The sequence below is a fragment of the Panthera pardus genome, unplaced genomic scaffold (genome assembly GCF_024362965.1).
Source record: "Panthera pardus isolate Hobbes unplaced genomic scaffold, ASM2436296v1 HiC_scaffold_6, whole genome shotgun sequence".
Taxonomy (NCBI): Eukaryota; Metazoa; Chordata; class Mammalia; order Carnivora; family Felidae; genus Panthera; species Panthera pardus.
In genome coordinates this window covers 106,303-116,794 of record NW_026526991.1, presented here as the reverse complement: position 1 = coordinate 116,794, position 10,492 = coordinate 106,303, and the positions used below count along the sequence as shown (strand labels likewise).

Below are 10,492 nucleotides of genomic sequence, written 5' to 3'. Positions count from 1 at the left end.
ACTTGGGGAGTTGGGGGCACCTGGGTGGCCCAGCACGGAGCCTGCTGGGGATTCGAGTCTGTCTCCCTCTCTCTCTACCCCTCTCCTGCCCATGCCCTCTCTCTCTCTCTCAAAATAAATAAATAAACATTAAAAAAACCCACAAACATTTTTTTCTGAATTAAAAGTTGGGGAAAGGGCACCTGCTTGGCTCCAGTAAGCATCTGACTTCAGCTCAGGTCATGATCTCCTGGTTTGTGAGTTCGAGCCCTGCATCAGACTCTCTGCTGTCAGCACAGAGCCTGCTTGGGATCCTCTGTTCCCCCCCTCTCTCTCTGGCCCTCCCCAGCTTGTACTTCCTCTTTCTCAAAAATAACATTAAAAAAACAGTAAAAATAAAACTTGGGGGATATGAGAAAATAAGAAATGTATATTTGGTCTCTGACCCCAGTTCCTACCAGTGTTCCTAAGACCCTTGGGATTTCCTAAGTGACAAAAGAGCTGGGAACGTCTTTTGTTTTAATGTTTGGTCTTTGACTCAGGTGCCTGACACAGAGCTCCTAAATCCCTTGGAAGTTCCTGGCAGGCATACATCACCCTAACTCCATGGGGAGAGAAGTTCCTGCACTTGGGACCCTTCTGGACCTTGCCCTGTGCATCTCTCCATCCAGCCGTTCATCTGTATCTTTACATATCATTTATTATACAATAAACCAGTAAACATAAGTGTTTCCCTGAGTTTTGTGAGCTGTTACAGCATATGATTGAATCTGAGAAGGGGGCTTTGGGAACTTCCAATTTATAGCCAGTTGGTCAGAAGCTCAGGTGACACCCGGGACTTTCGAGTGGCATCTGATCGGGGCGGGGGGGGGGGGGAGGGGAGGAGGAAGGTGGAGGTGGGGGAAAAGGGAGTCTCATGGGACTGGACCCTTAACCTGTGGACCTGTGGAGTCTTCACTAACTCTGGGTGGTGCCAGGATCGAATTCTAGGACACCCAGTTGGTGTCCACAGAAGACTACAGACTTCCTCGGTGCAGGAAAACCCATACATCTGGTGTCAGAAGTGTTCTGCGGGTAGAGGAAACAGCTTTCCCTTTTAGGTGGTGTCGGAGAAGTGGGATTTGCTAGAACCGCCCAGGCTCATGGAAACATGTGGTTTGGGAAGAGAAAGGAAGGGCAGGGATGAGGAACCTTCGGTTCCCGAGTAGCCGAGGCGCCACGTGGCAGCTGTGTGGTGCTGAGTTACTCATGGTAAAAGTTACCCATGGAATTTAGAGACGACTCCAACTCGCGGGGACTTGGTCTACTGGACATATAAGGAAATGCAGGAAAAGCCACAGGGACCATCCCTTGGTTGTGGTTCCTCTGAATGGTGAAAATGAAATCACCGGAGTGCTAGGCGGGAAGGTGATGCTAGGCCGAGCTCAGGTTTCAGTGAATCTGAGCTCCTGTCACTGGCCTCACAGCCACCTCCAAAGGGAAACATCATGCAGTCACCAGAAAGTCTCTCCAAGGCCTCTGGTCACCAAAAAGGTAGTGGATGGGGGTGGGGGTGGGGGTGGAGGAGGGAGACAAAACCGGAAACTATGGACACCAGAGAGCGTAGTGGGAAGGAGTTGTTTCATTTCGTGGATTGGGGTCATCAGCTTCCTGAGATATTGGTTTAAAACTTTTCTGGGGGTGCCTGGGTGGCTCAGTGGGTTAAGTGTCCGACTCTTGGTTTTGGCTCAGGTCATGATCTCCCTGTTCATGACATCATACCCCGTGTGGGGCTCTGCGTGGACGGCACGGAGCCTGCTTGGGATTCTCTCCCTCCCTCTTGCTCTCCCCTCCTCTGCTTGTTCTCTCTCTCTCTCAATAAAGAAACATTAAACAACAAACCTTTTTTCTGAATTAAAAGTTGGGGAAGGGGCACCTGGCTGGCTCAGTTGGCAGAGCATGGGACTTCTGATCTCAGAATTGTGAGTTTGAAGCCCATATTGGGTGTAGATTTCTTAAAAATAACATCCTTAGAATAAAATTAAAATTGGGACGCCTGGGTGGCTCAGTCAGTTGTGTCCAACTCTTGATTTCAGCTCAGGTCATGATCTCAGGGCTGGTGAGCTTGAGCCCCACATCAGGATCTGTGCTGACAGTGTGGAGCCTGCTTGGGATTCTCTCTTTCTCCCTCTCTCTGCCCCTCCCCCTCTTGCTGTCTCTCTCTCTCTTTCTCTCAAAAATAAATAAAATAAACTTTAAAAATTAAAATTAAAAAGTTGGGGGAAACAGCCAGCCCCAAGTTCGTCCCATCTTTCTGCTCTGCCACCTTAAGTGGAGAAGTCTGTTGGGTGGGTCTCATGATCACAGAATGGCTGCCAACAACTTCTGTACCCAAAGCCCAGAAGAGTGTTTCCCTCCTCCGGCCATGTTCTTCTTTTCAAAATATTTATTTTTGAGAGGGAGAGAGAGCATGAGCGGGGGAGGGGCAGAGAGAGAGGGAGGCAGAGGATCTGAAGCAGGTTCTGAGCGGACAGCAGAGAGGTGGGCGTGGGGCTCGAGGATCCGGAGATCATGACCTGGGCCAAAGTCGGAAGCTTAACCGACTGAGCCACCCAGGCACCCCCAACCATGTCCTTCTTTGAAAGCGGGGCAAACATTCCCAGGATCTCCCAACAGCCCTCCCCGTCTTGCGGGTCAGAAGTGTACCGCAAGTCCATGGCTAAACCAATCACTGGATAGCCGGGGAATCAAATAACCATGATTGGCTCAGACTCAAGCTTTAAACCAATCAAGAGTCACTTCCTGGGACTGGGCTGCCTCCCCCTTCTGATTCACAGGCCACCGTGTGCTCCGCTCAAGGAAGTCAGGTTTCTGTCCACAGGGACGGTGGGGAGGGGCCGCTAGGTCCAGAGCGGAGCCGGGAGGTGGGCACTCTTTGGGGACGTGGGGGGTGGGGTGGCGGGAACTTGTCCCAGGCTAGCCAAGAACTCTGCTCTATCCCCTCCGGCGCAGGTTCTGAGATGGGCATGTGGCCTCAGCCTTTGGATGTCGGTCGGATGAGCACAGCTAAAGGCGGGTGCACCTGGAGGGCTGGAGCACCTCGCAGGGGCCGGCAATGAACTCCTCATGCCTTAGCCAGGCCGAGCTGAGTTCCTGTCACAGCCAGAAGTCCCCGCGAGGGCACATGGGCTCTGACTTCGTGATGCAGCCGGGCTCAGTCAGCACTTTCTCTTCCCCAGAAGAACCACCCTGGCGAACATCGCCCAGACCTCGCACCCCTCGCTTGACACAGGAGGGAACAGGCTGAGCGGGAAGGCCTTGTGCAAGCTCGCGACAAGCCAATCAGTGACAGGCCTGGAGCAATCGTGACACCTCCCCGCCCGCAGCCCCTCAGCCAGCTCACTGGGGGGGGGGGGGGGGGGGGGCGGAGTCACAGGAGCATCCCAGGCGGGAGGGGAGCCCGAAGGTGGGTGGGATGGGGGTGTAGGAGCTCACCTGAGCTCCCAGAGAGCCAGGACCTCCTTCCTCTCGGGTCTCTGCAGAGAGGGCGCTGTAGCCCCCTGGAATCCGCTAACGGGAGTTCAAACCCTGTCTCAGGAGATCACGCTTTCTAGACGTGTGCTGCTGTGTAAGTTAACACCGCATTTCTGATCCTCATTCCCCAAGAGGCAAAAGGGGCCGAGCGATACAAACTGGCTGAGTTTTCGGAAGGACTGAAACACATCAGGATGTAAAGACCCAGCGGGGCATCAAGCGCTACTGGGCTGAGCGCACAGGAAAACACTCCGCGGGGGCGCCTGGCTGGCTAAGTGGGTTAAGACGCGGTTAAGACGCTCACTCTTGGTTTCACTGTGGCTCAGGTCATGATCTCACAGCTCGTGAGTTCCGGCCCCACGTCAGGCTCTGTGCCGACAGCCCAAAGCCTGCTTGGGATGCTCCCTCTTTCTCAGAACAAATCAATACATCTAGAAAAAGAAGAAAACGCTCTGCGACCGGGGTGGGTCATTTCCTGCGGAGGAAGGTTGCCAAGCCGGCCAGTGCTGTGGGGACCTGGCTCAGGCAGAGTGGGGGGGGGGGGGGGGTCCTCCTCCCGCCCCGTGGCCCACACACACTCGAGGCCACATAGGCTTTCCCGCTCGCACTTTATTAAGTACGGGACGGCTGGTTACGACAGAGGCGGAAGTGGCGGGAAGGCCCAGCCCCCACCATCACTGACACACGAAAATAAATAAATAAATAATAAATAAATAAATAAATAGCCGGGGGCGGGCACGGGGGAGAAGTGGCACAGCAAACACTGACAACACGGGGACACAAAAGCCCCCCCCCCCCCCGCCCCCCCCCCCAGCTGTGGCCACCATCAACGCTGGACTGATACCAGTACCATGATCAGGGAAAGGTGGGGCTCTCGGCCACAGAAGCCCCCAGAGCCATTGGGTGGGCCCTCCCCGGATCACAACGTTTGTGGAGGGGTGGGGGTCTTCAGCACTTGACACGCGTGGACAGAAATCTGGACCCCTAGCTAGTCCAGTCAGATCCAGATTGTCAAGAGGCCACGCTCTCTCAGACTTCTGGGTTGTTCTCTTTAGGATCGAAGAGACCAGTGAGTCATTATTACCTGGTGTTCTGATCGGGCTGCCCAGGAGTGAGGACCTGAAAGGGTCATTGTCACTTTGCCTTCTGATTGGTCCACTCAGGGATCAGGACGATAGTGGCCGGTGGTTCCCTAGACCTCTGACTGGTCAGCAGGAACCCAAGGCCAGGACTGGAGGGAGGAAGGGCTCTAGAGGCCCCAGGGAAGGAGTTGGGGATTAAGTGCTCAGGGTTAGGGGAAATCTTCAGCGGGCACAAGGCCCAGATTTCAAAGAGGGGAGTTCACGAGGCAGGAAATAAGGCCACCTGGCTGGGTCAGGCCAGGGCGAACTGGTAGGGGTAGGGGGACAGCCTCCGGAACAGCAGAGAGTGCCCGGCCACCACTGGGAGGGGACGTGAGGGCCCTCACACCTTCCCTGGGTCCCAACCCCACCAGGCTGCAGAAAACGGGGCCCAGGGGCCGGCAGCTCTTGGCCCCTCGCCTCCATCTACGGGATCGGGCTGGAGGGTTGTGGTTGCTGGTCGGGTGGGCTCAGTCCTCCAACCCCTCCATCAAGTCCGCGATGCTCTCCACATAGTAATGGGGCACGAGGTCGTGCTGGCCAGACGCCAGGTAGGCCTGGGCCTCCTCCAGGCGGGAGACGCCTGTGAGCGTGAGCACGGTGGTCATGCCACAGCGGTGGCCGAAGAGGATGTCGGTCTCCAGGCGGTCACCCACCATGAGCGTGCGGGTGGGGTCCACGCTGAAGTGCTCCGTGATACACTCGAACATGTAAGGGCTGGGCTTGCCCACCACCAGGGCCTGGCGGCCCGAGGCTGTCTCCACTGCAGCAGCCAGGCTCCCGGTGCCTGCAGGGAGATGGAGACGTGGTCAGTGCCGAGCGGTCGCAGGGGAGGCATGCAGGCTTGGAAACAGAATTCCAGGGAGGCGGCGTGGCACGGGGGTTAAATTAGGCACTGCAATGGGTCAAAATCTTCCCAGTCTTCGTGTAGTGGTTAAGAGTACACAGTGCAACCAGATGCCTGGATTCGGGCTCCTTCAGCTCCACCCTCCTCGGGAAGGCCATTTAACCTCGCTGTGCCTCCGTTTCCCCATCTCTAACATGGCCCGGTAGGGGCTGAGTGAGCCACTGCGTGTAACCGGGCCCGGCTCGGTCAGTCCCGTCTGGGGTTCACTGTTGGACCCTGGCAGCTGTGTGCCTTTGGGCAAGCCACGTGACCCTCTCTGAGTTTCCCTGGGCTCACTGGAAAAGGAGGATCCAAGTGATAATTGCCCACCTTCAAGAGGTGCTGTGGGCTTCGCAGGGGCAAGCGGTTTGGAAAGCGGCAAGTACTTAATAGACAGCAGTGTGGTTACCGCCACAGGAATGTGGGCTCCTGGCGTCAGAAACTGGCACAGCCCTTTTGGAACGCAGCAGGGCACAGAAACGTTCGCACCTCTGCCCCAGTCGGCCTCGGCCGGGAAGGCGATCACAGGCAGAGAAAGTCAAACTGGAGACAAAAAGCTACATGCTTGAAGATGTCCGCGGCCCCAGTAACTATAATAAGCAAAACTGTGGACATGCCCAAGAATTTAACAATAGGAGGACTGTTTAGAAAAGGGCAGTCCTGACTCCCAGCCCCGTACCTTCCTGCCCCACACAATGAGTCCACTGTGCCCGTCCCACAGGCACATCTTTGTGCCAGACGGTTCTGCCTTCGCATTAATGTCCCTGAACAAACGATGATGATAATCACTATTTACTGAGCACATTCTAAAGTGGGCTGTGCTGGGTGCTCACGGAAGCCCATTTCACGGATGAGAAAGTTGATGCTCTGTGAACCCTGAGTAACTCATCCGGGGCTGCACAGCTTCTCGAGCAGCAGACAAAGGATATGTGTTCGGGTGGGTCTGACCCAGTCATGCACTGGGCCGGCTGGTCCCGGCTTGGGAGTGCTGAATGCTTCACTTTCAGGAATTTGGTGAACTGCTTGTTAAAGCCGCGATGAAAAGTCAACTTACCGTCTAAACGTACAGTCAAATTAATTGTTGAAAACAAAGGCACTAAGTTCTCAAAACTCATTTCTTCCTAATTATGTTAGCATCATCTATGCTCTCGAGATTGCTTACATCTGTAATGGTGGAAATACTGTATAATGGTGTGTGCACAAACCTTCCCAACTCCACAGTCAGTGTTATGCTGGTAGCTTGAAATTGGCCATTGGGAGTACTTGTGCCACAGAAATTGGGAAATGGTATCAGTTAAGCCCCCCTCCCCCCCCAGTTATGAAACAATTGTCAGTACACCATCGGGTTGACCCCAAATGCCCTGGGCCTCTCTCCTTTCACAAAGGATGACATTCTGAGCAGTCAAGCCAAAGTTACAGAACGATAAAGCAGGCTCGAAAGCAAGAAATCCTCAGGGCGCCTGGGTGGCTCAGTCGGTTAAGCATCCGACTTCAGCTCGGGTCATGATCTCACGGTCCGTGGGTTCGAGCCCCACGTCGGGCTCTGTGCTGACAGCTCAGAGCCTGGAGCCTGCTTCCCATTCTGTCTCCCTCTCTCTCTCCCTGCCCCACCCCTCCCCTGTTCATGATCTGTCTCTCTCTCTCAAAAAAAAAAAAAAAAAGACAAGAAATCCTCAGCCCAGCAAGTCCCCAGAGGAGGAGGGGGAGGAGGAGGAACTTCCCCAGCATCACAGGACCAGGGCGGAGCTGACCCGGAGCAACACTCCTGGGAGGCTCTCCTTGACATCCGACCTAGAATGTGCTTGCTTTCTTGATAACTGGGTAGGGAAGAAAAGCCATTTGCCTCCCGGGTTAGAAATTCCTTCCGGGATGGGAAGGGCTCAACTGAGTCACCCCCAAAATGTTTTTCTCGGCTCAAGATTGGTCTCGGCCGGGTCGGCAATCTCCTTTCCCACCAGGACAGAGCTGATCGCCCTTAGCCCCCCACGGCCCACTTTATCCACTCAGCCAATAGTTACCAGGCTCTGTGCTAGGCACTGGGCACAGAGCAGCGAATGCAACAGGGATCCCTACCGTAGGGGAGCGGGCATCCTGGCAGGGGCAACTGTGAAGAGAGCTCTGTCCTCAGACTACCATTATCCCACTTCATTTAACATCCTGTCATCCAGGGCTGTCACGTGTTTTAGTGGTGACATAGTCCTCAGACAGCAGGCATTTCTATTTGCCAGTTCAAGTGACTGCCATGTGGGCAAGGAGGTAAACACACATTTAGGAGACCCACCAGGGGAGGGGAAAGGAGGGGGAAACGGGGGTGAGAGACCCCCGCTGCGTTAGTTCAGATTTTACGCACAGCGGGACTTTTTTAGTACATTTCTATACCACCGTTTCAAAGCCGCCTCTGTCAGTTGTGCACAAACACGGCTGAGCCTCTGCTTCCCCCTCTAGGTTGGGGGAACAATCAACAGGGCCAGTGACCCAATCAGGTGGGGCCAGAGATAAAAGGGGCAGGCAGCCCCTCTCTCGGGCTCGTCCACACCACCCTTCCTGAGTCCTAGAGGGCCCCTTAACCCAGTCTTAACCTGAACCGTGAGCCTCCAGGGAGAAACTCACTTTTCATAGCATGGCCCAGGTGACCGGCGAGGAGGGAATGGTGGAGATCTGTCCCTACCTTCAGCCTCCTGACTTAGGTAGTGACTTGTCCACACACACTCACCACTGTCAGCTTCTGCCACCGTCTGCTCTTGACTGATTCAAACCCTCCAAGATGTAGGAGCCTCCACCTGCTCCCGCCTCCTCTGCAGGCCTGAACATCCAGATGACAGCAGCAAACAGAGCCTTGGATGGGGCTGGGGTGGGGGCTGGGGTGGCCACAAGAGCCAAGTTCAGGTCTTCCTGTTCTTGGGCAGCTCGCTTCCCCTCTCTTAGCCTCAGTTTCTTTATCTGAGAAACGGGACAGTAACTCCCAGCTCCGGAGTAATTTAGAAACTAAGTCAGAACAAACAGCAAGGTACTTCGTGAAGCTCTGTACTAACAGGAGAGGGCTCTGGATACAACCCACACCATCTGAGCACCTACTATGTGCCAGGCACTCACCCTGATCACTCTCCCTCTGAGGAAACTGGCATGGTTAGCAATCCCATTCTACACCCAGGACAGAGATGCTCCGACGTTATGTAATTTAAGATTACAGGGCTCTGGGTCAAACTCCATCCACCTCTAAGGCTCCCCGCACACCCACCTACAATCTGCCGCGGGCCAATGGTGTTCCAACCGCTCGACGGGGGGACAATCCTTCCAGGCTTTGTTCCCAACTCTCCGACCTCACCCCGATGGCGGGTAGGACAAAATGACAGGAATCCCTGAGGCTGGTTCGGTAAGGCTAGGGCTGGGGGGGTCGAGGACCTGGATTCCGCCTGCAACCCCCCTGAACCGCAACGGGCCTCAGTCTCCTCATCTGTTAAACGGAGACCCTACTACTGACCCTCGAGTGGTGGCAGTTTCAAGAATTACCAGACGTGGCCATGAAAACGCTCCCCTGGGCTCCTGCAGGGTGGGAACCGCCCTCGCATCTCTCCGGTTCCCCACCTGTCACCTGGAGACACCCCTTCCTCGCCCCTCTCCCCTCGGCGCGGAGGTGAAGCGCAGGTTGCCACCCCACCTGCTTCCCCGCCAGCCCCGCGCTCACCGGGGGTCCGGCTGCCATCGCTGAGCGGGTGCCACGGGTCGCGGTCGGTGGCCACGAGCAGGCAGTCGGGGTCGCGCAGGTGCGCGCACGCCTCGCTCAGCTTGGCGAAGGAGAAGTGCTCGTCGTAGCCCACGAGCACGGCGCGCACGCGCGGGGCCGCGCCCGAGTCCTCGCCGGGGTCCCCCGCCAGGCGCAGCCCCGCGGCGCGCAGCTCGGCGCGCAGCCCCTCGCCGCCCAGCACGAACACGTCGCCCGGCACTTCCGGCGGCCCGAGCAGGCGCTGGCGCAGCAAACGCGCGGCGCACAGCGCGGAGCTGAAGAGCTGCTCGGCGCGCAGGCCCCCGAAGCCGAGGCGCGCGAAGCGGAGAGCCAGCTCGGGCCGCGCGCGCCGGCTGTTGTTGCTCACGAACAGCGCCGCCTTGCCCGCCCGCGCGAGCCGCTCCAGCAGCTCCGGGGCGCCCGGCACGGCGCGCTCGCCGTTCCACAGCACCCCGTCGCAGTCGAACAGGACCCCCTGCGTCCGGCCCAGCACGTCGCGCAGGGCCGCGCCGCGCAGCCGCTCGCAGCGCGCCATGCAGCCGGCCGGCCGCTCGCACGCCCGCACGCCGCGCGGCTCTCCCTCTGCGGGCACGGCGCGCTCGCCCGCAGCCCGCCCCCTTCCCCGCCGCTGCCAATCGACGCGCGGGAAGGGCCAGGGGGCGGAGTCACGGCCTGGCCCGCGGGCCAATGGGGGCAAGAACCTCGGAGAGGACCGAGGCCCCGAGCTAACAGAGCCTGGAGAGCGCGGTGAATCGCGGCCGCGGCCGAGGGGCGGAGGCCAATAAAGACCGAGCCTAGCCCTTCGCCCCTCCCCCCAGCTCTGCTAGGCCAGTTGCCGCCGAGTTTCAACCCCGACTAGGCTTTGAAAGGATAAACTGACGTTCTTCTTGGCCAGTAAAGAGTTACGAATAGAAAATCTGGAGCGGAGAGCCGCGCTTACGTTCCCCAGCCAATCAGAAGCTTAGTTGCTAGGAGGAAAACAGATGCCAAGGGAGATGTTGCCTTTGGGTCAGAACCCCTTGCCCTCTGAACCTTGGACGCTCCGGTTCTGAGCCAAGTCCTGAGAAGCGTGTGGGTATGATTAGGAGAGAGGCGCATAGTGTCTTCTCGAGCGCTGGGGCCCTTGGCCTAGACCAGTCGTTCTCGACGCTGGCTGGTAGAGTCCCCCGGGGAACATGTATTTTGAGGTTTAATTTGCATACAAGTAAGATGTGCAGATCTTACATGTACAGTTCGGTGACTTTGACAAATGCTGTTTAAAAATACCAA

The 10,492-nt window shown here is 56.9% G+C and overlaps 1 protein-coding gene across 1 annotated transcript; it reads right to left on the bottom strand.

The window, feature by feature from the left end:
• Positions 1 to 4,086: 4,086 nt before the first annotated feature.
• PDXP (pyridoxal phosphatase) lies at positions 4,087 to 9,894 on the bottom strand. The gene is made up of 2 exons (XM_019446837.2): positions 9,185 to 9,894; positions 4,087 to 5,400 (listed from the first exon to the last, which is right to left on the bottom strand). Exons 1-2 carry the CDS (start codon positions 9,756 to 9,758, stop codon positions 5,084 to 5,086), a joined length of 891 nt encoding a protein of 296 aa, XP_019302382.2. The 5' UTR covers positions 9,759 to 9,894; the 3' UTR covers positions 4,087 to 5,083.
• Between the last annotated feature and the right edge of the window lie 598 nt (positions 9,895 to 10,492).